At 34.6% G+C, this 27945-nt stretch overlaps 3 protein-coding genes and 1 pseudogene across 3 annotated transcripts; all 4 read left to right on the forward strand.

Annotated features, from left to right (window-relative positions):
• The first annotated feature begins 2695 nt into the window (after nucleotides 1–2695).
• Nucleotides 2696–8136, forward strand: LOC127656399 (uncharacterized). Its single transcript, XM_052144718.1, has 4 exons — nucleotides 2696–2716; nucleotides 2917–2998; nucleotides 3618–4823; nucleotides 6705–8136. Exons 2-4 carry the CDS (start codon nucleotides 2959–2961, stop codon nucleotides 7130–7132), a joined length of 1674 nt encoding a protein of 557 aa, XP_052000678.1. The 5' UTR covers nucleotides 2696–2716; nucleotides 2917–2958; the 3' UTR covers nucleotides 7133–8136.
• A 3148-nt stretch (nucleotides 8137–11284) lies between these two features.
• On the forward strand, nucleotides 11285–14712 carry LOC127656332 (ribonuclease P protein subunit p25-like protein). Its single transcript, XM_052144610.1, has 2 exons — nucleotides 11285–11499; nucleotides 12112–14712. The coding sequence occupies exon 2, from the start codon at nucleotides 12128–12130 to the stop codon at nucleotides 12803–12805; it is 678 nt and encodes a 225-aa protein (XP_052000570.1). The 5' UTR covers nucleotides 11285–11499; nucleotides 12112–12127; the 3' UTR covers nucleotides 12806–14712.
• A 160-nt stretch (nucleotides 14713–14872) lies between these two features.
• LOC127656403 (uncharacterized) lies at nucleotides 14873–22259 on the forward strand. Its single transcript, XM_052144723.1, has 4 exons — nucleotides 14873–14982; nucleotides 16363–16471; nucleotides 18137–19363; nucleotides 20843–22259. Exons 2-4 carry the CDS (start codon nucleotides 16423–16425, stop codon nucleotides 21286–21288), a joined length of 1722 nt encoding a protein of 573 aa, XP_052000683.1. The 5' UTR covers nucleotides 14873–14982; nucleotides 16363–16422; the 3' UTR covers nucleotides 21289–22259.
• A 2371-nt stretch (nucleotides 22260–24630) lies between these two features.
• Nucleotides 24631–26107, forward strand: LOC127656139 (sialic acid-binding Ig-like lectin 15; annotated as a pseudogene).
• Nucleotides 26108–27945: the final 1838 nt, after the last annotated feature.

A 27945-nucleotide genomic window follows, 5' to 3' on the forward strand; every position in this document is an offset into this window, starting at 1 on the left:
ACATAGGTTGTGTACTCTGCATTTATAGAGCTAAAATATACTTTTTTATACTTGTGTTCTGCAGAATAAATTAAGTCATACACATCTGGGATGGCATGAGGGTGAGTAAATGATGAGAGAATTTTCATTTTTGGGTAAACTATTTCTTTAAAGTGATAGCTCAGCCAGAATTTTATATTCTGTCATCATTTCTCTACCCTCATGTAGTTCCAAACCAGTGTGAGGCTTTGTATTATGTGGAACACAAAATATGTTAGACAGAATGTTAGGGACTGACAGTCTCGCTCACCATTCACTTTTAATATATATATATATATATATATATATATATATATATATATATATATATATATATATATATATATATATATATATATATATAACATTCACTGAAATTAAATAGTGACTCAGGCAAACATTCGGTCTAATATCTCCTTTTTGTGTTGCAGGAAGAAAGAAAGTCATACAGGTTTGGAACAACGTGATGGTGAATGATCACAGAATTTCCATTAATAATAATAATAATAATTGTAATAACATGTTCAATGTGTATTATGTAATGGAATATAGGGAGTAAACGTCTATTATGTAATTTGTGAAAGTAACGAGTTACTCAATACATGAGTACTCTTTAAATTGGATACTTCTGGATAGTCAAGTAATTATTTATGTTAGTGCTTTTACTTCTACTTGAGTAATTATGTTTTTGAAGTAATTGTACTTTTACTTGAGTACAGTTTTTGGCTACTCTACCTCTTTCCTTTTTGCTAGACATTCTTCTCCCAGCCCAGCAGGGACAGATATGCAGAGAACAATGTAAATCACCAAAAACACAAGAAGAACGTGAAAGTGATCTTTTTTAATCCACACCTATCATATTGCTTCTGAATATATGGGTTTAACCACTGGAGTCTTATGGATTAATTTTATGATGACTTATTTGATTATTTATTTTTTAGCTTTAAAATGTTGGTACCCGTTCACGTGCATTGTATGGACCAAAGAAAGCAGAGAAATTCTTCAGCAGATGAAAGAAAGTCATACACATCTGTCATGAGGGTGAGTACGTGATAAGGTAATTAAAATTTTTGGGTAAATTATTCCTTTAAGGGTTCTTGTCAGATCTGGATTAATTTGTCGGAAGCATTACTAGTAATTATTACAGTGAAAACCTGAACAATGTCCCACAGGCACATTATACAGTATATAATGCTGAAATGTAAATCAAAGCAAGATCATGATTTATTAATGCCTACTTTTGCTATTTCATATATTTTAGTAGTTATTTCAGTGTAGTTGCAGTTTTCAGTGTTGAAAGAATTTAGATCATTAGTTCTATACCTCTCCCTAAATGCAGAGTACGGAGCCTCCGTAACCCCGGTTCACGCTCCAGATGTCAATCACACGAATGGCAGAGCAAAAGGAATTTACACTTAACTTGGATGTTTACATGGATTTATACATGTTAATCAGCCCATAGCTGCCATGGTTTCCAGTACCTCCACGAGGGAGCGGGTTAAATGCGTAAGTACTGCTCAGGACATGGGGGACAAAGCATACTGATATATTTCTGCAGATAGATGTCACAAGAGCCCATATTTACAGAATCATCCTGAATTTTCCAGTAAGATCTTTGATATTAGGGCAAGTATATACCGTAAAAATCTTATTCTTGATGATAATTTTTTTGTTTACCTGTAAAGAACTAAGTTTAAAACAAGAAAAATGTACATGACATTTGCATTAGATATTTAGGCTTTTTTCAGAAAATTTATTTTTAATATAAGTTTATTTTGTCTCGCTGTACTGGCAGATGTTTTTTCACTTGCTGTTAACATGATTATAGTCAAAACAAGTGAAAAGAATCTAGTGCTGAAAAAGTAATCCAAAGAATTCAGATTACGTTACTGACTTTAAGTAATCTAACACAATACGTTGCAAATTACATTTTACAGCATGTATTTTGTAATCTGCAGTGGAATAAATTTTAAAAATAACTCTCCCAACCCTGCATACATACACACATGCATGCTTGAAATACAAATGTAAATAAAAACTTAATAGAAGGTAATTTTTTATGAGAAACAACTTTTACATTACATTTATATTTATGCATTTGGCAGACGCTTTTATCCATAGCGACTTACAGAGCCCTTATTACAGGGACAATCCCCCCAGAGCAACCTGGAGTTAAGTGCCTTGCTCAAGGACACAATGGTGGTGGCTGTGGGGCTCGAACCAATATCCTTCTGATTACCAGATTACCAGTTATGTGCTTAGACCACTACACCTTTACCACTCTATCTATCTTTTCTAACAAAAGTATGGCCTACTCTATTTGCACTTTAAAGCTCATCAGTGGACTGTAGGCAACAGGGAATACCACATTTGTATGTGTTTATACACTGCATAACTGTGGCTAAGCAGTTGAAATAACTAGTCAAAAACATGTTTTTAAATGCACCTGATCACAATTAGTGAATGTATAATATGGCAAATTATAAGCCTGAATTATTATTAGAAGACAAGGCGTAAAATGTCAAAATAGGGCACTCTGCCAAAGGACGGATGTTGTAAAGTATTTTGTGTAGTCAGGATCATATGCAAATCTGAGAGAAAGTTAAACATTTTGAAAGTCAAATGTATCTAAACTGAAATAAGAATCCAGCACAGGGTGGATTTTAGACAGAAGAAGAGCACTGGCAAAAGATATCAGGTGAGATGTTAGATGTTAACTATGATCAGCTTTTACAGGAATGTGATGTTATTTGACAGTGTGATAATATTTTATCCCTATATGGCACACAAATCATGCTAATCTGATATACTTCAAATATATGAAATTTTGTTATCCAAAATCATGAGCAGTTCTTTTTCAGTAGACTAACATATATGGCATCTGTCTTCTCCCAACAGTAGTACACAGCATTCGACTTAACTAAAATATAAGGTACAGTCATGTTTGCTATTTTGCTGATTGCATCATTGTTTGGCCAAGGTAAGAAACCTTTATCATCCTCCATAAGTTTATTTTTTATCATACGCTAAGAAAGTGGTTGTATGCAATTGTTAACTCACAGATCTATTTCTACTTGATCTAAACCATAAACACGACTTTTGTTGGTTTAGTTAGATTAAATATTTTTTTTACTTGAATAAAAGCAGTTCATTTAGATTTAGAAAATTGCTAGCAGAGTTATTTGTACTTGATCTAACCCTTAATAATAAGCTTTGTTGATGTAACCTAGTGTGTACGGGTCAATTCAGCAATGATAAATACAATGTATGACTTGAGTAACCAGTCACACTAAAAAAATGTTTAACCTAAAATATGTGCTTCATGTGATATGTCTAAATTAACTAGTTTTATTTAAATCATTATTATTTAACATTACTGACTCAACCTGATTAAAATAGGTGACACCAACAAAACTCATTTTATTGGTAAGATCAGGTAGAAATAGCTCATTATGGTACAATTGCATTTAGATGCTGCCACTTGAAGCACATTTTTTAAGGTTAACATGTTTTTCAGCTTTGCTACTTTCGTACTGATGCATGAGTGATCTTAAATAATTATAATAAATTAAATTTTTTATACTATTTTGATTTGCAAGGTCTGACAATAGTGAGCTACGGAAACGACTTCATCACTGCATTTCCAGAAAACATAGGTTACTTCTATCCACTCAATTCCACGGAAATTATAAGAGTCACTGCCCTTCATAGTGACACACATTTTAAAGTCACCTACAGAGGCACAGAGAAGACAATAACTATCGCACAGTCAGGGGAGACCAGCGCTGTGACAATGCAAGGAAGTTTTGAAATAAATCAACTAAATCAGTACGATAGATCTGTCCGAATTACCAGTGATAAAAATATCACAGTGGTTTCTTATAGTTGTCGGGAAAACAGTGTCCAGACAAATGTTGTTCAGCCCACTACAAATCTCGGAACAAACTATTCGATCCCTTCCCTGGACTACACGGAGTTGCTTGGATCATTCACCCAGTTTATGTCAGCCAGTGGATCAGTGAGATACAGCACATTCAAGTTGCTCATTATCAATGCAGTGGGCAATGAAAACAAAATCACATTATTCAAGAAAACAGAGACGGACATTGAAGAAGAGACATTGAGCCTTGAGGGCTACCAGCATTTCCAGGTTTTGACCAGTGGTTCTGTGGTGAGGGTTGAATCAAGCCATGAAATAGCTGTGATACTGACCCACCCCTGTGCAGAGACTGCAGCCTGTGCATGTAACATGGTAATGAATCAGATTCTTCCCACAAAATTTCAAGGTCAAAATTTTGTTGTGCCCTCCATCTTGAACGCAGCTCTGACCGAGTTACTTGTGGCAACGGATCAAAACACATCCTCACTATTTTATAACAGCAATCAATTACAGCCTATCAATAATTCCTCAATGCTCCTGCCATTTCCGTATCTGCAGACTGCATCTCAGTACTTAACTGCTTCAGAAAACGTGTCCCTCAGACTTCTGAGTCCAGGCCTCATCATGGAATTGATCCCAGAAAACATGTTCTCTGCTTGCTACCTGCTGCAGTTCTTCTCAAGTACAGGTTGGGCCTTTGTGATAGCTGAAACAGACAGCAAAGATGATGTTTATTTACAGTATAGTCCACTTTCGGCTCAATGGACCGAAATTGCAGGCACAAAGTACTCTTCGGCTAGAGTAAATATAAACTACCAAACAGCTGTCATCTGGCATCGAACATCAAGGATTGCCGTTTATATGCTGGACAGTAAAAACACAATAGTTTTTGGAGGTCCAGCTATATCTATAAATGAAAGACCAGGTAAAACATCTCATTATCATTACACTGTAATGAGTACACTTTTAAAGCAATGTTTCAGGTTTAGTACAAGTTAAGATCATTGGACAGCATTTGTGACATAAAATTGATTACCACAAAAAATTACTTGGTCTCGTCCCTCATATATATATATATATATATAAAAAGAGCAAAAATCGTGCTTACCTTAAGGCACTTACAATGGGGCCAGTCCATAAACATTAAAATACCCACTGTTTCAAAAGTATGGCCACAAGACATAAACATTACCTGTGTTAACATGATTTTAGTGTGATATAATCACTTACGAACCTTATCTGTGTGAAGTTATATACAGTGGGTGGCCAGGCTTCGGTCCATGCTGGCCACGGCCACCTCTGGCTACCCCCTAGCTCCTAGCTTCACACAGATAATAGGCCACCCCACTCGCAATTGCTGTTTTAGTCATTTTTATGGTCATTTTTTGCCACAATTTAGTTCTTTAGTGGTGAAATCATCTCTGTACAAATGCACAAACTTAACATTTGCACACACCAAGGTCACTGCACCTCTCTGTCCCGGGTGTCATTGTATCCACTCAACCCTGCCTGAACATTTCTGTGCCGCCACAGACTGATCGCTTGCCCCTGCCTGGCCACACCTTTGAAAAACTCCTGGCTCTGGCTCTGCCCCTGGTTACATCCAATATTACAACTTTGTTGTCATGACTACATAAAATAGATAAACCCTATAATCTGGTAAATGCCAAAACCCAGGTAAAACCCTGATATTATTGCACTAAAATCATGTAAACACATATATTGTTTACATCTTGTGGCTATACTTTTGAAACGGTGTGTATTTTAACGTTTATTACTAGCCCCATTCTCTTCCATTGTAAGTGCCTTTCTGTAATCGCAAATTTGGCTAAATACTTTTAATTAAAAGAGTATTAATTATTTTTTAGAGGTAATACATTTTATGCCATAAATTCTTTAGATTGAGCTTAAATTCTAAACCTGGTGTTGAACCTGGAACTATCCTATAAACACTGTATAAAGTGGTAACTTGTAATTGTTAGCTTAATGAGCAATTTCTACTTGATCTAACCCTTAAATTAGTTTTGCTAGTGTAGCCCAGTGTAGTCAGGTTGATTTAGACATGCTATATAAGAATTTTGACTTGAAATACACCAGTTAATTAAGATGTTAACCTAAAAAATTTGCTTAATTTGGTAACTAATCTAAATTAACGGCTTTTATTCAAGTCAGAAATATTATTTAACATCAGTTAATCAAACTGGAACACATCAGTTTCACCCAGCATAACTGTAATCAAATTACTTTTTAGTCCAAAGAGTAGTGTAACTAATTACATGAATTCTTGTTATCAGATTACAGTTACAGATTTATAATTAATTTAATTACTTTTAAAAACGTTATATGGTTATGCATACTTCTAATAGATCATTTATGTAGAATTCATAAATTATGCTCCCGCAACGAGTCATTGTGAAGTAGAAATGTGAAGAGCTGAGTGTAAGACTTGTGTGTAACTATGAATAAGAAAGAAACATTGCCGATGGCAGCATAAGGCGCTATTTTTGGTGGGTTCGCCCAGGGGCCGTACAAGCTTGATCTGCCAATAACTAGAGACTGTCAGTCCCTAATATTTGGCATAACGTCTCCTTTTGTGCTCCACATAAGAGAGAAAGTCATTCAGGTTTGGATTAACATTAGGGTGAGTAAATGATGACAGAATTTTAATTTTTTGGTAAACTTTGCCATTAGGGCAACAATTGCAGGTGACCACTTTTTGCAGTGTAAGAAATCCCATTTTGTGCATATAAAAATATATAAATGGTTGCAAAGCACATGATTAAATATCACTGTTTCGTACATTCAGATTTTTATGGCTGTGTGGTGAAGCCTGGACAGTTCCTAGTTGGAAATGAAAAAATGACTTGGCTTGAGTCCCGTGAGTACTGCATGACTACCACAAATCAGTTCGCTTGCCCCATAAATGAGGATATGCTGAAGGATATGACCAATACCCTGAGCTCACAGCAGGAGCAAGTCTGGATCGGTCTACGCCGGAGTCTTCTCACTACAGAGTTGTACTGGCAGGATGAGAGTCAAAACTCACCCCCTGTGAAGTATGTGAACTGGGCCAGCAATAATCCACAGAATTTTTGGAGGGGCATGTGTATGTCCATGGATCCAGAAAATGAATTCAAATGGAAAAATGCTCGCTGCTGTAATAAAAAGCTGCCTATATGCTACAGAAGGCCTAACTATTTAACTCTGTCACAAATCATTACTTCTAGTTGGTAAAGTTCTCAGTTATATGACCACCAATATATTTTAGTTCTACTCTGCATAATGCCTTTTCATGAGCTTAAAATGGAAAATGATGGCACAGATAGTTTATGTAATGAGGTAATCCACACCAGCCAACATACACCTTGTTTTTGTCATTTTGCTAAATGTAATATATACAGTACTGTACAAAAGACTTTATAAGGTGTTTCACAAAAGCATTGTCTTAAGATGGTTATTTATATTTTCATCTTTAGTGTGTCAATAGCTATCAAATATATAGAAGAACTGTGGCAAATTCTCCAAGAGCTTGGAACATCCTATCTGTGTCTAGGTGTCCCTAGGAGAATTGGTGCTGTTTTAAAGGCAAAGGTGGTCACACTGAATATTAATTTTGTTTTTTTATGTTTACTGGACTTTGTTTGACATTAAGTGATGAATGAAAAATATTTGTCATTATTGTAAGACATCCTCACTATGCAACATTTTTTACAAGTGCCTAAAACTTTGGCACAGTACTGTATATATATATTGATATGAATGTATGGAGGAGACTTAAAACAGATGCTGAATTAATCTCCAACTGCCGACTATATAATTTAGTATTGCACATACAAAATCAACAATAAAATTTTAGCTACAATAAGCTTTTATTAAGTAAATTATATACATTAAAAATTTATTTGAAATATTCCATTAAACCACTTTAGATGGTAATATTATTAGTAACATTAAAATAGTTTTGGTGTCATGCGTCTGTGCTTTCCTTTTTTCCAACATTAAATCTCATCTCATGATTTTTGATTGTGACTTTATGCTTAACAATAGCAACAGCCTTTTTAGTTTCTGGTGGGAGGTACTTGAAATGAACGGATTACACTTTCTATGAAAAATCCATTATACATACATGTATGTTCTTAAAGCATTATAAAGCTATTCATAATTCCTTACAAAATACATTGTAGTCTGTCATATGTTTTCATAAATAATTGTAACAAGATACTACTTATCTATGGTTACATCTTGGTGTATTTTAACACATTAAAAATGTATGATATAAAGGTTATATGATATAAAAGATAAAATATGTTGTTGATCTTGAGTTTTTATTATACACTCAGAGCCATTTCTAGCTATAAGAGGTATAAATGACCGCTTAGGGCCCCCGAGCCACCAGGGGGCCCGAAATTTTTAATTTTACCATTTAAATACAGATATTTATTGTTAGTTATAGCAATTTATTATAAATTTGTATACAAAAAAACATGATGTGATACTATCCATGGTAACATCTGTTTATGTTATAAAAAATAAATAAATAAATAAATAAATAAAAAAGATAAATAGGATGAAAGAATAGTTTAATGACAGCAGTAAAATATAATATGGTGTATAGTGTGATAAAGACATCCAGTGACCTGAATATGAATTTCATACAATTTCTCCCCCATCGGAGCTGTCGGAGATGGCCCGCCTTTGGACACCCCTGGCATAGACTGTATGAATCAGATGTATTCCTTGAGGAACTGAATAGCTCTAATCTCACCCCTGTGGATTGTTGGATCATTAATCAACCTATTTATGACATTAGTAACTGTAATCAGCCCGAACTATAATCACTCTGTGTGCTCTTGTCTAACCCTTCTATTTCCCTGATTTATATGCATATTTGCTGAGAGCGACATCCACAGGCTATTATTTAGGGCCTACCACTGGAAGTTTGCCCAGTCATCAGGCATAAAATATGATTGCGATCTCGATACTTATAAAAATTAAGTCTTGTATTTATTCAACCATGCCTGCTCAAGTGTCATCAAATATCAATTAACAGCAGATCTGGTCAAACAAAACAAATAGTTTACGACTGATGTGTGTTTTAGCGACTCAGCATTTGATCAAAACTTTCCCACTTATTATTTTAGCCTTTATTTTGTACACTATTTAAAAATAGGAAAACAAACTTTATTTACACAGATATACTGTGTACTTTAGCCAATATTACATGGTTGTATTTATATGTTTTGGTTTAGATGTATTTCTGAATTCTGAATTCTGAAGTGTTACAAATAGCATATTGATTTACATTGGAAGATTTCAATGTAATGTAGCAAGTCAGTCCACTGTCGGCAATTTTTGGAATGCTCTCGAGAGGCTATTTCCAGTCATGAAAGTACAGTTACTATCTACTTGAATGGGGGAACAAGGACATTTCAAAAACGGTTTGTGAAGATTACGATCAAAGCAAATATTTCAAATCAGCAGTCAAATCTAACAACACTGGAATCATAAATTGTGCGTCTTTACCTCAGATTAGCCTACACTACAAAACACTACAGTCTCTTTTACCTGTAAGGCGGGACTTCGTACGGCGTTCCAATTTCTCCCTTCAGTTTAAATAGAAGTGGCCCGTCTCTGCTAAATAGTCTCCGAAGAAATGCAGCAAAAAAATTAAATGAATTATGGTATGATTGGTCGAACTTTCCTTTAACCATATTATTCGTTAATATAATGTAATAAAGGATTAAAAGTAATATATGGTTTATTCACCATGTACAGTACAGGCCCTGCTTTGGGAATTGTGAAGCAGTTCCTGATTCTAAACGCTTGGAGGAGCTATGCTCTTATAAATGACTCTTCTAAGCACTTTTCTGCAACACGTCACCTTTACTAGATGCAGAAGATACGTAAAAATGCGTTGGTAGTTGATTAATACAATCTTTTTTTATTTTGTGATTTATTCATGTATTAGAGGCGGAGTTAGTTTAATTGAATAGGAAAGTGTCACTTATCAAGCATGGAATCATAAAAAACAGCAGAAAAGTTTATGTTTTTTTGTGTATTAACTTCTTTAAATTTGACAGTAACATATGGTGTTAGGGGTGTGGTAAAAAACACGTTTCACTTCTCTTCATTTTAAATTCTGCCACACAGAAATGCTGCTCAATTAATTTTTTATAAGTTTAAAATGGTTTAATTGTTTAAAATTAAAAGTTTACTTATACTCACTTCGATTTGATCAAAGTGTAACTTTTGAATGAAAGAAAATTGCAAATGTCAGATATAGTAATTAGCAAGAACACTCCTCAATTCTGTTCACACAGTTATTGTTTTGTAAATAGGCCTAAATAAATACATAAAATAAAATAACATTCTGTAGAACTGTAATGTCACACGAAGAAATGAACCGTATCTCCCATCTTACAACTTGCTGAACTGTGACATGATTTCAGTGAGAGCTTGAGATCATCTTCCTAATGTCTTCCTTTAATGGTCACTGACATTCTTGCGAATTCAATGTTTAAAGAAATAATGATTGAGGAAGCAGATGTTCTTAATATATATATATATATATATATATATATATATATATATATATATATATATATATATATATATATGTATCTTTTTATATATCTTTCAGTGTTCCTAAGTTTGCCAGCTACAGCTTAGTTAAGATAAAAGACAAATAATGTGGTCTAATAATACTGTCTCGTATGTCGTGACTGGGTTCTCTGTCATTTGAGACCTTAATTGGTGTAATGAATCCATAAGAGACAGGACTATGTGGTTGCACTGGTAAATTTGTTTGGTAAAAGTGGTTTAATGACTTTACTGAAAGAGAAAAGACGATATCGTCCTCATACCATATATGGTCATTGCTTGACTGTCACAAAATACTTTACAGAATGAATTTTACATTAGTATACACATTTTATTTTCATAAACGGAAATTCTGATATCTTGCTGTGTCGATAATTTGATGATTGTAGCCTACTTAGATTAGCCCAATAAATAATAATAAAAAAAAATTCTTATTAGCTGTAATGGGGTATTTGCTGAGCCTTGTACTAATGACCTACCTTCTTTATCTTTTATTTTATGTTTTATTCCATTCCTTGCATTTATTACACTCGGTGAATGTGATCTTATAATGTTCAAATGTTTGTGCTAATGAGCAGTTTATTGAACATACATATCGTGTTCTTATTAACGTTTTTACACACAAAAAAAATAAGAAAGAAAGAAAAAGAATGACTGAATAATAATAATAATGTTCATAATAATAATTAAGATTCTTTTATTTTTTTTTTAAAATGGAAAACTACTCTTCCCATAAACACTTGCTACATTTTACGACAGCGTTTTATATAAACCGGCAAAATTGAGCTGACGTCATACCATGGCACATGCGGGGGGAAAAACAGTTTAATTTCTTCAACTCTGTTGTCTAGTTATAGTTAACTCAGCTGTAAAAATATTTTGTACCCTTTGCCACTAAAGTTCACTCTTAGAGCGTCACACAAGTCCACAGTTATTTAGAGAAACTCCCGCAGCCACCCGAACTCGCTAGCCAGCGTGCTACTTTAGCAAAGGAAGGGAAAGTAAGTTTGTGCTATAATATATATGCCACAGTGAATTGTGGTGTTGTGTCCATGTATTTAAAGATTTCGAGGACAGTATTTACAATGCTTATGCAGTTCGATTAACTTGTACTGATGTTATTTTTACTCTCTCTATGCCACGTGAACTTAATGATTGTTCTTGTCCATTGAAGGTTTGATGCTTGGTTGTGACATTGAAGAATATCATATTTTTTTATATGATTTAAATAATGCTTGCACCCAATTTTTATTTGTCTACAAAAAAATTGTCAAACATTAAGCCTTTATGTGAAAAGGTTTTGAAGATCATGAGAAACATAAATTCTGTCAAGTGTGTCCAAACATTTGACCATCATTTAAATAGATATACTTAATGGATTCTCTGGGATTTATCACAAAACCAAGCACCAGCAAAATCAAACAGATTGCACAAATAGGCCTAAACAGTAAGGATCACACGCACACACACACACACGGACCACAACATGGTCTTTATGTTGTATGCACTGCATGTTTTGAATTTACTTGATCACAGATGCTTCCTTGTTTTCTGATGTTCTGATTTATATACAATCATTCTAAAAGCTTTATCTGGTGCTTTAATATGCACAGGTGAAGACTCTATGATATGGAGAACTACAGGAAAGCACGTACTGTAGAGCAGCCCTGCCTGTCTCCATTCCAAGACCTGCCCAGTGACACCCCTGAAGTTTGGGTGAAAGACGGCAGCAAAATCCGCAACCTGATGAGGTTTGCTTTAAGCCGAATGGAGGAGAAGGGGGCTTCAGCAGAACACACAGCCACTCAAGAAGATTCAGAGACAACCACTGGTTCAGGTGAGAAGCTGAGCCGGCAGATCGTGTTCACTGGTGTGGGACAAAGTGTAGCCAAAGCCATCACGTGCGTGGAGATCATGAAACGGCGTGTACATGGACTACATCAGCACACCAAATTGGCCTACCGAACCGTCCAGGAGGTTTGGGAGCCCCTGGAGCCTGAGGCAGGTTTGGAGAGTCTCACCGTCAGCAGAAATGTACCCAGTGTATGGGTACTGCTTTCCAAAGATTCTCTTGACAGGAACCAGCCAGGCTACCAAGCACCAGGTTCATTTGATGCCTTGTGGGCACAGGCTCTCAAAGAGGAAGCTGCAGGCCAGAAACATGGACAGAGGAGGAAGAGAGAAAATACAGGGGTTGGAAGGGGTGAAGGGGCTGGCAGAGGAAAGGGCCCACGGCAAAGCCGAGGGCCGGGACAACGTGGGAAGGCACGTAAACCTCTTGGTCGTGCAGGTGGAGGGCAGAATTAAATGTTTCATAGGAACTACCTTCTTAGTTGAAGCATCACTCATACTGACTAATGTTAGATTTTCAAAAGGACTCAAGTTTGAATATAATGTTATTTCATGTCATGTCTGACAGACATTTACATAAGCAGGATAAATTAATGTGAACTCATTTCTGAATGTCTTTTTTTTTTTTTCTTTAAGGAAGAGATAAAATTATTTTCTGAAGTATTTTGAGGCACCAGAATTATTATTATTATTATTATTAAACTTTGAAAAGCAGTGGCCCTAAAATTGGCCTCAGAAATGCCCCCAAAAGTGTTGAAAGTTTGTTTATCACATATATATTTACCCACACAGTACTGTGCAGAAATCTTAGGCACATAAGATGTTTAGCAAAAACATTTGTCTTAAGATGGTTATTTATATTTTCAGCTTTAGTGTGTCAATAGGAAATATAAATGTTAGACTCCCAAATATTACTTATGCAAAAGATTAGAAGAACAGGGAGCCCTGCAACAGATGGCATGGTCCCCACAAACACCCCCACTGAACATTGTGTCAGTCTGAGATTACATAAAGAGACCGAAGCGATTGAGACAGCCTAAATAGATAGAACTATCTATCAACAAACAAGGAAAAACTGTATCCAGTTCTAAGTAGGAGATTTTTTTTATTGTTTACTGGACTTTGTATGACATTAAGTGATAAATGAAAACTATTTGTGTCATTATTTTTGAAGACATCCTCACTATGCAACATTTTTCACAAGTGCCTACAACTTTTGCACAGTACTGTATATATAAACTTAAAGGAATGGTTCACCCAAAAATGAAAAGAGATTTCTCAGTTATACATGTTGGCTTTTGATTTTTTTAAGGATGTGCATTTTTATAAAAAAATGCACATAATGTAACATGAGTGTTACAGATGTATCAGCCAACAGAGTTTATACACTTTGGTCTTCTAATTCATCAGCATTTAAATATTAATTTAGGATGCAAAGTTAGGTTCCTCTGGAGTATAGCAAACAGTGATAGCTCTGTCATTTGACCTGGTCAGGAAGTATTTCAGACCATTAAGTAAACCAACACTATGCATGTGAATTTTTTTACAAACAGCACTATGCATGGGTTTTCCATGTCTGAAGTCAAAAAATTGTAATCTTTTGGCCCTTCTGTACTTTATGCAAAGGAAAGGAAATTGTGTGTTTTGAATGCCAAATGTCTGTGCATAAAATACACAACATTTGGTTTAGAAATAGGAAGGTATATGGACAAATACGGATGTTGTGTGGCTGACGTTGCTGTGAAAGCTAAACAGAACTATGAGTCATTTTTATATATAGTTTATTTACAAATCATATTTAGTGCTTTATCAAAATGTTGGGCATATCAGCTGTGGAGAACTTTCCAGTCCATGCTTGAACTCAATTTTAGCATGTTAGCAAGCACAGACCATTCGCTGGAAGTAGTTACAAAAACTTTTAACCCTGTAATTAGAGAAATAAGATGTTCTTGATAAAATGCCATATGTTCTTAAAGTAAATGCATTTCTAGACTTACCTTCTTTTTTTTAAATGTTTTCTAAGAAAACAAATTTTAAAACAACAAAAGAAAATCCAGATGTATAAAAAGGCAAATTCCATTGCAGGGAAGAGAAGAACAATTGATCACAATTTTTCCTTTGAGAAAAATAAGGTTAGCTCACTCAAAAATGAATATTCTGTCATCATTTACTTACCAACATGTTGTTCCGCGGAACACAAAAAGGAGCTTTTAGGTAGTATGATAGTTTCTGTCATCATTCACTTTCATTGTATAGAAAAAAAGATGGCAGTGAGACGTGAATTCTCCCTAAAATATTTTGTGTTTCACAGAAGAAAGTCATACAGGTTTGGAACAACATGAGGTTGTGTGAATGATGACAGTTTTTTTTGTGTGTATGTGAATTATTTCTTTACATCAACATTCAAAAAGCTACTTAATTTTAAGTATATATATGGATTCTGATAGTGTTACTACATTTCCACACTTGTAATATGAAGCTTGGTGTTTTTAAGACTCAACTCCCTCCAGCATCTTATGCAAATCCTCATGGAGTAGAAAAGATGAAATTTGAATGTCAAATCTTCACTGATCTACAGAGAATGTTCGGCTTGTTCTGTTCAGATAGAGGAAGAACTCTGGTCCAGATCTAAGGTAGGATTTATTTTTATTTTTTTTGTAAAAAAAAAAAAAAAAGAGTAGGGTTAAAATAATTTCATCTTTACTTTCCCAGATATGTTTAATTGAATAGTTTAGGAAATGTGTACAGATATTTCAGAATCCGCTCAATGCAAAAGTTGGTCTGTGTGGATGTAGCACCTTTATCCCTCAGAGACCCAAGCATTGGCCCTGATGAAGTATTTTGTTTTTCCTCCTCGAAAGGGTTTTTAGGAAGCCACTTTTTTTTTATAAAAGCTAGATTTTTAAGCATGTTTTCTTTTGGGGTGAATTTTGTGTGACTTTAGTAAGCTGTGACATTCAATATGCATCCCCCCTCCCCAGTCAGATACAGTTCAGAATGTCAGCTATATGTAATTATTAATTTTTTTTGTTTCTCCAAAATTGAAAACGATTTGTTGATCAATATTAAGTCTTCAAAAATTATTTTCTTTATTGCAAGACAATACAATTACATTTACAAATGTAATTATAGACAGGTGTAAAATGTATAGAATATGAAAGCTTTTATGTAGAAAATCAGGCAGATGTGGAAAAGGTTATATAGCTAGTGCTGATTAAAATAAATTAATTATTTTCTTTAAGGGATGAACAAAGTCTTTTAAATAGCCACCTAGATGTAATCTGAAAAATTATTTTTGTTCATAGCATTTAAAATGTCTTTTGTAAGTCAGCAGTTCAACACATTTTATAGAGTAAAGAGTAAACTATCCATGCTCATATGTGATTTTATATAATTAGTTTAAACAACAATGCCTTACATCTCCAACAAACTAAATTATTTGTATTATTAAATGTACGTATTCTCCTCCCAATGAAGTGTGAGTAGATAATCGTCCTTTAGTAATAGAAATCTGAGAAGTAATCTGTCTTCTTTACATGCTGTTTAAAGTTTCCTCTTCTAATGCACTATGTCTCAATCTAATGTAATAACATTGTTATCAGTAGATTGTGAATGTGGTCTCATAGGGTCAAATAAATGTAATTCAGAATTTTCTGAATTACACTCACTGTCACTCATTTAACCATTTCAAATGGAACAACCACTGCAACCAAGTTACATGTCTGAATATATATTTACATACAGTATAGTGCTGAAGTCAAATACAAATGTATTTGTGCTGTAACTAAAATCTTAGTTTATATCTGAAATGTAATATTTATAGTAGAAAGACTTCCAGTAAGATGACTTGTAAGAAAATACACTGAAATCAGGTATTTAACATAGTAGTTTTGTTTCAGCACTGGTTTGACTAACTGTAATAAGAGCCTCCTTAGTGAAAACGTTTACACCACATTACCAGAGTTAATTTTTTTTGCATCCACTTGATAATATGGCTTTTACTCTTTTTGCAGCCTAGTACACAGACATCTGAAACCAGCTTCAGGAGTTGCAGGAAGAACTGCATAAACAGAATGGCTGTCATATTGGCTGTTCTGATGACCATTTGCATGTTTAGCCCAGGCAAGTAATGTGCATAGTACATAATACAGTGACCCCCAAATGTATTTGGACACTTAAACCATTCTTAAAATGTATGGATTTAATTGCATTAGATAACAAAATATCAAGTGGCATCTACAAAAAATTATTCTAGACCAGAACTAACTTCTCTTGCAATCACATTTTAGCAACTGGTCTCAAGGCCATTTGTAGTGGAAGATGTGAGTTCCCCTAAAGTTTACACTGGTGACCTTGCATTGTAACCAATTTTGACCAATAAGGAGATGTTCCATTAAGATTTGAGCTCCAAAAAGTGTCCAGATAAATGTTTTCTATTTTTAACAGTAAGCCTATATCTATTGCTTTTTATATACACCGGCAAGAAAAAGTATGAGACCCCTTTGGAATTACCTGCATTTATGTATAAATTTGTCTTTAAAATCTGGTTTGATCTTAATCTAAGTTACTATAATGAGCAAACACAATCTGTTTTAAATAATAACATACAAATTACTGTATTAATACATCATTCAAACATTTACACTGTAGGTTGAAAAAGTATGTGAACACCTAGGCTAATTATGTCAACAAAAGCTAATTAGAGTCAGGTGTTGGCAAACCTGGCATCCAATTAATGAACCAAGATTGGAGGTGTGGGTTAGCGCTACTTTGACTTATAAAAAGCATTCAAACAGTTTCAGTTTGCTATTTACAAGATTCATCTGCTGTCCTGGACCATGCATTGCAAAAAGGAGATCTCAGAAGACCTGCAATCAGCAGGGAAATTACCCTAAACATTGAAGTAAATCCACAACAGAATTGCTTAAAAAAAGAAAATCCAGCTTTTGGAGTGACCCAGTCAGAGCCCAAACCCAACAGAGATTCTGTGGAATGACCTCAAGAGAGCTGTTCACACCATATATCCTAAGAAAATGGCTGAGATGAAGCAGATCTGTAAGGAAGAATGGTCCAAAATTCCTTCTGAACGTTGTGCAGGGCTTATCGGCAGTTACCGGAAACACTTGATTAAGGTTATTGCTACCAAAGGAGGATCAACCAGTTATTACATCCAAGGGTTCACTTACTTTTTCCACAATAGTGTGAATGCTTCATGGGATGTATTCAATAAAGACATGAAAGATTATAATTGTTTGTGTGTTGTCAGCTTAAGCACATCATGTTTGTCTATACTTGTGACTGGTGAAGATGAGATCACATTTTATGACCAATTAATGCAGAAAAGCAGCTAATCCCAATACTTTTCTTGCCACTTTACAAAAACATAATTACTGTATTTTTGATGATTTTTACAACTTGTTGATTTTTGATGATTTTGAAAATGCTATCTTTCTTTAACATAAAATGCAACTTGGCTTGATATTTTGTTATTTAACACATTGGCAGTCATACATTTTAAAATGTGGCTTAAAGGGAAAGTTCACCCAAAAATGAAAATTCTCTCATCATTTAATCACCCTCTTGCCATCCCAGATGTGTATGACTTACTTTTTCTGCTGAACACAAACGAAGATTTTTGTACTATATGTTCTGCATTAATTTAATATTATTACCATACCTTTGCCTAAAATGCACAAGCAATTCAAATATGTACAGTAAATCTAGAAACATAGAAGCAGCAAAAGCAACTCTTTAACACATGAGTAACTGGTTATTAAATGTTAACAGGGCTTTCAATAGACAGTCGTGGGACGAGTTTCATCACAGCATTCCCAGAGAATGTTGCCTATTATTATAAAAAATCCTTCAATCAACTCAAGATCACTAGCCTGCATGAGTACACTGAGGTCACCGTCTATATGGGTGAAATGAGGAAGAAAGTCATCAACGAAAGTGGGAAAACTTGGATTTTAAATTTTACTAAGGACTTTGAGGAATACCGGTTAACATCTTCCAATATGTCTGTCAGAATCACCAGCGATAAAAATATCACAGTGCTTTCTGTCTCTGGGTGGTGGGGGAGATTCCAGTCTCATGTTGTCCAGCCTGACCAAAATCTTGGAACAGCTTATCAGGTCCCCACTCTCAATTATACTAAGCTAGTCGCATCCTTTAGTGATGTGACAAATACAGAGGTGAGGTACAACTCTTTTAGGTTGCTCGTTATCAATGCAGAGAACAAAGACAACAATGTCACCTTCAAAAGGGTAAAAGAAAGCGGTGAGGAAATTGAAAATACAACAACCCTTGAGCCTTACGATATTTTCCAGCTTCGGAGTAATGGTGAGGTGAAAGAAATCAAAGCGACGTCCAAAGTGGCTGTGCTGCTGACCCATCCATGCGTTATCACCCAAAATCCCTGCTCATGCAACATGGTGTTGCATCAGCTTCACCACTCAAATATAACAGGGAACCAAGATGGTAAAGAGACTTTCTATCTGCCCTTCACCTCTAATATCCTACAGCTGCTACTAACAACAAGTCAGACCGTCAATATCAATAATGGTTCTATGTTTAGTGTTGAGATTCAAGGGCCAGTTTCATCAGACATCCTGCCATCATTCCCAATTATCAGTATGGGTTTTATGTATAATATAGATAAGCCTGTTTCCCTCCAGTTAATTAGCCCTGGACTCATTCTGGACCTCATTCCAAAAAGCAAGTTCGCTGCCTGCTTCCTTGTACATCATCATCCTTCAGGCAGTGGGGCCTTGGTGATTGCAAACAAATCCGAACAAGATGGTGTGCGAAAAAACCAACAACCTTTGAGTTCAGACTGGAAAGATATGGGTGGCTCAGAGTCACAGTTCTCTTGGACTGTATTGCATTTAACAGAATCAAGCACTATCTGGCATATTACCTCAAAGATTGCAGTGTATATGATAGATCGTTGGAATTCAGATGGAAACATGCCTGTCTATGGAAGTTCAGCTATAACCATAAATGCAGATCCAGGTAAATTGTGTGTGTGTATGTGTTTGTGTGTTAACCCTCATGTTCTGTTGAAATTTACATTACCATTTTATGTTTGAGCTCCCATGTTCCACTTATTTGTGTAGACAGATGTTATTGAAGCTTTATCCTTTTGTTTTACCACAAAGTTGGCATGCAATCATTTAGAAAGGTGATTTTTGTCCAGTTTAGTATCACTGTTTCTGTTTGAAGTCAATTTTCCCCTGAAAAATACAAAAAGGCAAATCAAAGTAAACAGCTAGAAAGACTGTACTTCTACAGTGTGTGTTTGAAAATTCATTGTATATATCCTAGAGCTGTCAAAATGAATGCGCTAAGGCATGCAATTAATTAAAAAAGTAAATTTTTCTTAATCACGATTAACACATTTACCGTTAATACAGTATAAACCAGCATAAACACTGGTTAGAAGGATGGAACCTTTGTGATCTGTCCGCCTGGACTCATTACACTGACAGACACCACAAACACACGCCAGAGACGATTCAGTGTCAGTGATAAAGTGATGGGAAAAGGACATCTTAATGCTATTTGTTGTACACAACAAGCCTAGATGGAACTTGTTATAGAACTTATGTATTTTTCAGCCTATTAAAGGTGTATTATAATTACCACAGAAGCGCGTTAACTCTTAACTATCACCAAAACACAGAATGAGACATTTTGTCTTCAAGCGCATTACATGTGGAGTACGAAGCGGCCCTTGACGCTGGCACTGACTCCCTGAAGCGAATCATGAACGAGGCTTCACGATTGCTGTAACTAAGCAGATAGCCACAGTCTACCAGCAGATTCATATTGTGGAGGATGAGATTTTAAGAGATTTAATGCCCATTGCAATGAATATGCAACCTACAGGGAGACTACTTCTTTCAATTAGTCAAACTCCCACTTAGATTTTGGGAAACGTTTAATGAAACTTGAATTGGTGCTATTTAAGTGCATTCTTATACTGTAGAAGGCATTGCTTGGAAAATGTTAATAAAGCATTATATTTTACATATTGCTTTGTTTTATTTTCTAAGACGGAAATAAATGCATTTAGACAGAAAAAGAGGCATTTTTAGAGTTAAATGTCAGCAATTTCTAAATCTACGTTTAACTAAGAAAAATTATGCGATTAATCTGAATTTTAAAAAAGTTATCGACTGACAGCACTGATTTTATTCCGTTTCTACACCTGAAGTTACTTAGACCTAAATAATGTATAAAAAAAACATTTGCAATTTACATTTAATAAAAAGTTTTCATAAATTAGGAAAGGGCTTGAAGTATCAGCCTGATATTACAACGTTACGCATGGTTTTTGAGATAGAAAAAAGGCTTTTTGTGTATCCCAGACCCCAAACAGAACATGAGGATTAAATTTGATGATGAACCATAAGCATGCATATTAACTGTATTTATATAAATATGTACATTTTAATGTTCCAGTCTTTCAATTTTTTTGTGTGTCATTAGATCCCAATGGCTGTATGGTGACTCCTGAGATGTATATAGTTGGTACCGATGAAATGAGCTGGTCAAAGTCCCATCAGTATTGCTTTAATAAATTTGATCAGTTTGCCAGGGTCATCTCTACTGAGAACAAGACTAAGTTTGTCACGAACATGACCATGCTCTCGACAGCCAAAGATCAAGGGGACGGGTGGATCAGTCTGCGCCGTGACCTGTTCACTACAGAGTGGTACTGGAGCAGCAGTAATGACAATAACAAATTAAATGTGGTCGAGAGCTTTTGGGAAAATGGGCAGCCTGAGAATCCTGAGAAAGGCATGTGTGCCTCAGTGAACCTGGTTGCTACTAAGGACTTCAGTTGGAAGGTCGCACGCTGCTGTTCTAAAAAGAAACCGATCTGTTTTAACCAAACAAAATATCTTATTCATCTCTCAGATCTGACACCTTAACACTGACATCTTATTACAGTGCCTGCAAGGTGAAATCCTTCACATTTCACTTTACTGCAATTTGGCTCTATCTGTTTAAATTACAACCTCTAATCAAACGTTAGTAAATAATTTAAGCCTTAGGAATGCTATGTATATATGGATGTTATATACTTCAAATACTTGAGAATGGCATTCAAAATGTAACTGCAACTGTTATTGTGATGTTTGCATGTTGATGAATGATTGGCCTCTTTTAAGCAGCCAGGTTATGTGATTTATTAATGAAGAGTGAGATGTAGTTAGGGAGTATCAATCAATCAATCAATCAGTCAACCAATCAAACTCTCTCTATAGTTTGAAAAGATGCATTATTGGTGTATAATTTTATTAAAACTTACTTTACTAAACATTATTCTTTTGCTGCCTTGCAAGCACTGGTTTTTAATTCAGGAAAGGTAATTGAAGTTATTTTCTTGTCTTAGTCAAAGGAACCAAACAATGTGATAAAATAGGCTTTTGTTCTTAGTATAACAACTTGTTGATTATATATGAACTGTTAATTAATGCCATAGCTGTGTTTGTTATTATTGAATTAGTTTTATTAAATTAAAATAATTAAATTGATTATTGATTGAATTGAGTTTGTTTGATTTAGACATGTATGGTGGTTGCTCCTCTGTGCAAATATCCCATTTCTCTGTCAAAGAGAACTGGTATTTTCAGCAGTCCCCAAAAAAGATTACATTAAATTCCAAGTAAGACATTCTCAATATTTATCTTTCTTGTATCTATACATAGTTATGCCCCTATGTTAGATTAGATGTAAAACATGCTACCTCTTGTAGAGCTAACATTTTTAGGCTAGGCAGGAACATTACTGTGATTTTAATTATTATTAAAGAATGTCAATAGAACAACAATGTAGACCTGTAGACATTTGTATTAAATGTTTTTTTAACTTGTCACAGTAAAAAATGACATTTTATTTACTTGACATGCTTTTATTTTTCACTCTGTTCCCCACCCAATACTATCTTATGACAGCGACACACTTTTACTAGAACGCATGATTTCAAAGACTACACATTTTCACGCTTGAATTACATAACTACATTTACAAGCTTATTCAACTTTGACTAAGTTGCACGTTGATGCAACGTTTCGAGTGTTGGACTTTGGCCATGTCCACACTAAAATGTTTTAGTTTGAAAACAAGTTTTGGCCTTCCATCCACCTCTGCCCCTGAGGCTGGAACTAAACAGAGCAATATTTTGAAAGCACCAGAGAGCCACAGTGTTTTTGATAAACACTGAAGAAAGTAGCTATGAATGGCTTAATCATATTTGTCTCTACATGTTTAGATGGTATAGGAGAAAGTAGTTTAACACTGACATAATTTCACACCTACGGTAGTTCTGTAAAAAACAAGAAATACCTCACAGCACTACTAATCTTCTTGGTGGATATTCTGTCACTCTTGTTGGTCTGGCCAACATCACAAACATTCCGTGTCATAGATACGTATGGAATATACATGTACGGTAATATCTGACAGATTCTGGTAAATGAGTGGATCATTTTGCATGTCAATTTCACTGAGACTCAAGACAATTGTACTTTTCTGCACATGTGCCAAAACACATGAAATTTCCTTAAGTGAATAAGAAACTAATTGTTCAGGGATTTTAATTATTGTTTTGAAAAATGTTTTTTTTTTTTTATGTATGTATGTATGTATGTATGTATGTATGTATGTGTGTGTGTGTATGTATATATTTATATATATATATATATATATATATATATATATATATATATAATAATAATAATAATTATTATTATTATTATTATTATTTTATTTTTTTATTTGAGAATTGAGCCAAAGCAAAAAACTGTAAATAGCCATGTCAAATATAAATCAAGTCAATCACTGAAACAACAGTGCCACCTTGAGTAAGAAATAACATGTATGTTATTATGTTTTTCTGTTAGGCCAATATGTATGTGTGTACACGAATATGGAATATAGCATTTATTTATTAGTAAGAATTAGTTATCCTGTGATAGGAAACTTATATAAAATAATCATAAAAATATAATTTATGGAAGTGAAAAAGATAAAATAAATAAAACAACACTTACTTATTTTTATTTTTTTTTTCTCCTATTTTTGTGTGTTACACTTTTAATAAGAGAGATATTAGGAATACTAAAGAGGTGTAGGCGGGCACAGCTCCAAAAAATGGTTGAGGTACTGGAGGTGAAATGAAGTCCTGGGTCAATAAATACTTGAAGTATGCATTTAAGGGCAATCGGCATATTTGAGAAACATTTAAAAAACTTCGGATGTGATCTAATTAAGGACCTTTTTGGGCAACCATGAAAAGTCTCTTACAGTTCTAAACTATAAGAATAGAAAACAAAAATAGGTAACAATTTAAATATTATTATTTTATTTTATATTGTATTATATTATTTTATTTTATAACTGTATCTTTTGCACTTTTGTATAAAAGTAACAAGAATCCCGATGAAGAGATGATGTGATGCTAATTATTCAAAAATACTTTCAAAATATTTTTTTAATCTGACACTTAAAATAAGATAAATTTTAAAAGATTTCTCATTATACAGAAGGTCCTGTTTATCATTAACAGTAGTATGCTACATGAAAAAATGCTGGTGATGGAGGAATCGTTTCCAGCCACTTTACAGTAAATATGGAAAAGTATTATTTTTTTTTTAACAAATTATCATTCAACGGAAACTACCTTACTTACCAGTTCACTAATAGCTATTTTGGTGACAACACAAGGACATGGTTCCTAGTCATAACTTACCCTCTTTTTAAGTCAACATACCTTCATTTTGGAGTGCCTGTCTGTGAGACTGTTGGAATGTTCTCTCTGAAGATGCATGAGTTTTTGCTTGGTTTACTTTCTTTAATTTGTCATTTCAAAGGTAAAATTTTTCAAATTTAAAAAGCAAGAATGAAACTGATTTTAAGAGAACGAAAATCAAAGTAAAGTTAAACAAGAAATGTAACCAATGAGAACAAGTGCAGGATATTTTGAAGTATTGGACAACGCTTTCTTCTCATCTGCAGGTTCAACATGTTCATCACACTGGTCGATGACTATGCAGGCTCAGGTCAACGGCTCCATTTACATTACATTTACATTTATACATTTGGCAGACGCTTTTATCCAAAGCGACATACAGAGCCCTTATTACAGGGACAATCCCCCCAGAGCAACCTGGAGTTAAGTGCCTTGCTCAAGGACACAATGGTGGTGGCTGTGGGGCTCAAACCAGCAACCTTCTGATAACTAGTTTACCAGTACTGTGGTTTAGACCACTACACCACCACCACTCCACGGCTCCATGGGTCAAAGGGTGGTTCTCCCCTGTGTCTTCACACATCCAAAACAAAATAATTACACTAGCAACATCAATGTCTGTTGGATGCAGGATAGCTATAAAAACCCACCTTTTTTAAGTGCACTTTTTGGAACAACACAAATTGGCAAAACAACTGCTCTGATGCCAGACCACCAAAGCGATTCTTTCTTCATGGTAACCCCAGAAAAGGAGACGTTTCCTTGGGTATCACTAACTTGTAATTTAATAATACCAAAAAGTACTTCTGCAGGGTGGAGTTGAAATAAGATCATTTCCGGAACACGATCGGCACATTGCTTCATATCACTGGTGAGAGAGGGACTGAGATTTATTCTGCATGTGAATAAATAAGAAAAATCTGTACTGTCAGCTGTCTTGAAATTAAAACTACAAGTATTGGGGAACTTGGGCTTTTCCAGTGGTTTGTGTTGAGTAAATATGGATTTTTTAAAAACGATTGTCTATGGATTGCATTCACAAAGTGCATTTAAATAAAACATTTTATAGTTGTGAATATGTATATATTTTTTTAACTTTACTGATAGACATTTCCATTATTTTTACTTTTTACATGATTAAAATTGTGTGCATTTCCAGCGGTTCCATGACAGTGGGAACCCTGCTATGAACTTCATAGCGAAAAATGTATCACAGAAATATCAAACCAAGTTGCATGTGCAATCAAAGAATGCCAGATCTTTTCTCAGAACTAGCTCTCCTTCTTTGCCCACATGAGCATTTACTTTGAACTAACTTGTCCCACAGTGATTACTGTACATACCTATGAACATGTTCCTCTAAGGTTGACAACCAGAAGGCATCCAGACGTCTTAATTTTAAATAGCATAATGTGTATTGTTTTATCATTTAAAAGCTTTCAAAATTCTTTTACTGAAAAATGTGTTTGTGATATATTGTGACTTGGTTTTGTATTATATCTGATGCAATGACATTCATATACAGTATTAATATGTGTGGCTTAAGTGTCCAAATACTTTTGGGGGTCAGTGTAAGTAGATGAAATGACTAATGCTGTCTTTGTTTTGTGTGTGTGTGTGTGTGTGTGTGTGTGTGTGTGTGTGTGTGTGTGTGTGTGTGTGTGTGTGTGTGTGTGTCACTGTATAGCTCCAGCACAGATCATCAGCTTGGCCCTGGACTCAGAGGCCACAGATCAGGGTGGGATGACATGTATTGCTCAAGGGAAACCTTTGCCAGATGTTAAATGGACCTCTGCATCTGGCTCCTTGAGAGATTTCCAAAAAATATAAATGACCACAGCAACTTCATAGTCATTAGATCAGTCCCCTTCTCTGACCAGGATGTGTACACTTGCCAGGCTGTGAACTTCCTTGGCCGGGCTGAGAGAACATTTCCTCCAAAGGATTCTGGTCTTCTGTCATGGTTTAGTGCTCTGGGATGTTTGCTGTTGTTATGATAACAAGATGTAAGTACACTGTAAAATCGAATTAGTTGACCTTACTTAGTTTTTTATGGCAATTGATTTGCCGACTTATTTGGCTCAAATAAAGTGAACTTAATTATTAAAGCACAGTTTGCTAGTTACAAGTAAACTTAACATATCTGTGATTACAGTGTTGTTGTTTTTATTTCATTATTTAAATCGAGTTATAGCACATACAGTAATTGGGAAATTATGACTGAGCTGTAGGTCAGCCATATGGCACTTTGGATTCTCCTGCAGTAAAGGACGATTTAAATTTACCAGGCTCCAAATCCACCAGAAGTAACACCAATCACCCTAATGGTGACTTCACACAAATAAAAACTATCAACCAGCTACAACAAGACAACAACAAAAGTCATAAGAAATAAAACTATCTACATTTTTTTATAACATTTATTATGTTTCTCCATACGTTCCATTGTCTCGACCAAACATACATAATTTATTTAAGCGAAAGGATTTATGGGTATTCCACACAGCCACAATTTTGTACGTGATAATTTTGAGTTAGTTGTTTAAAAGTCAGTGTTTAAGTAATGTGTAAATATTTGAGTTGTGATTCCAAAATGAGACATTTAAAGTACTTTTAGTACTAACCCTAAACTTAACACTTTGTTGTTTTTATTAATGACAATGTTCAAGCCAAATCTACACCCTTGTGCAACTTTATTAAAGTAGTAAGAATAGTAAAATATAAATTTAAGTTGAGTCAAAAAAAAAAAATATATATATATATATTTATTAGTATTTACAGTGTACCAATATTTTTGAGCTTTGATAAGCATATTTAGGATTTTCTAAGCTATCATTGTGATCTGCTGTATGTGTAATTTGTCCCCTCCCCCGAAAAGGACGATGTTCGCAGAGAGCCGTGCAACAGTAAGACTGAATGTTATTCCTTTACATTGTCAACTGAAAAATTGCATCTGTAGTACAAAACATTTTCACATATTGAAAAACATTATTAGAAAAAACTATTGTTTCATTTTCCAGTCACATGGAAAATGTACAGACAGGTAAAACCTCCACTGATCAAGACAATGACACACCAATCTACGCCAATGTCAAATGTTACCCTGTTGGTGAGTATAAAGATGCAAAGTTTATTTAATTGTCCAGTTGACTTTGTTTAACATTAAACTGAGGAAGTAATACATTGCAGACATTATACTGAAAAACATACAGTATAATAGAGAAATAAATCAGATTATATATGTCAAACATTATTATGTTCTTAAATGATAATGTTCCTTACTAGGTGGCGAAGATAAACAACGTCAAGTGTACTCAATCATCGTAGCTGAGTCCACAATGAAATGTAAATGATTATTGTCAATGTTATTCCATTACATTAAATTAATTGTCACTACTAGAAAAATTGAACATGGAACTTTGAGTATTGTGTATTATTAATATTAATAATTTATTAATAGTTGATACATGTTTATTACTACCAGCAGCATCAGCGAACAGGGGCAGAGCTACACCCGATCCCCCAACACCCGATCTGATGATATGATCAAAACCACCAACACTCCCTTCTGAAAGTAAAAGTAGAGATTTATAGTAAAAAGGGCTAAAATATTGATCTATTTATCACCCACACTTATCATATTGCTTCTGAAGACATAGATTTAACCACTGGAGTCATATGGATTACTTTTATGTTTCCTTTATATGATTTTTAGAGCTACAAAGGTCTGATCACCATTCACTTGCATTATGATGAGATATTCTTATAAAAATCTTTGTTTGTGTTCAACAGAAGAAAGAAAGTCAAACACATCTGGGATGGCATGAGAGTGTGT

The sequence above is a fragment of the Xyrauchen texanus genome, chromosome 15 (genome assembly GCF_025860055.1).
Source record: "Xyrauchen texanus isolate HMW12.3.18 chromosome 15, RBS_HiC_50CHRs, whole genome shotgun sequence".
Taxonomy (NCBI): domain Eukaryota; kingdom Metazoa; phylum Chordata; class Actinopteri; order Cypriniformes; family Catostomidae; genus Xyrauchen; species Xyrauchen texanus.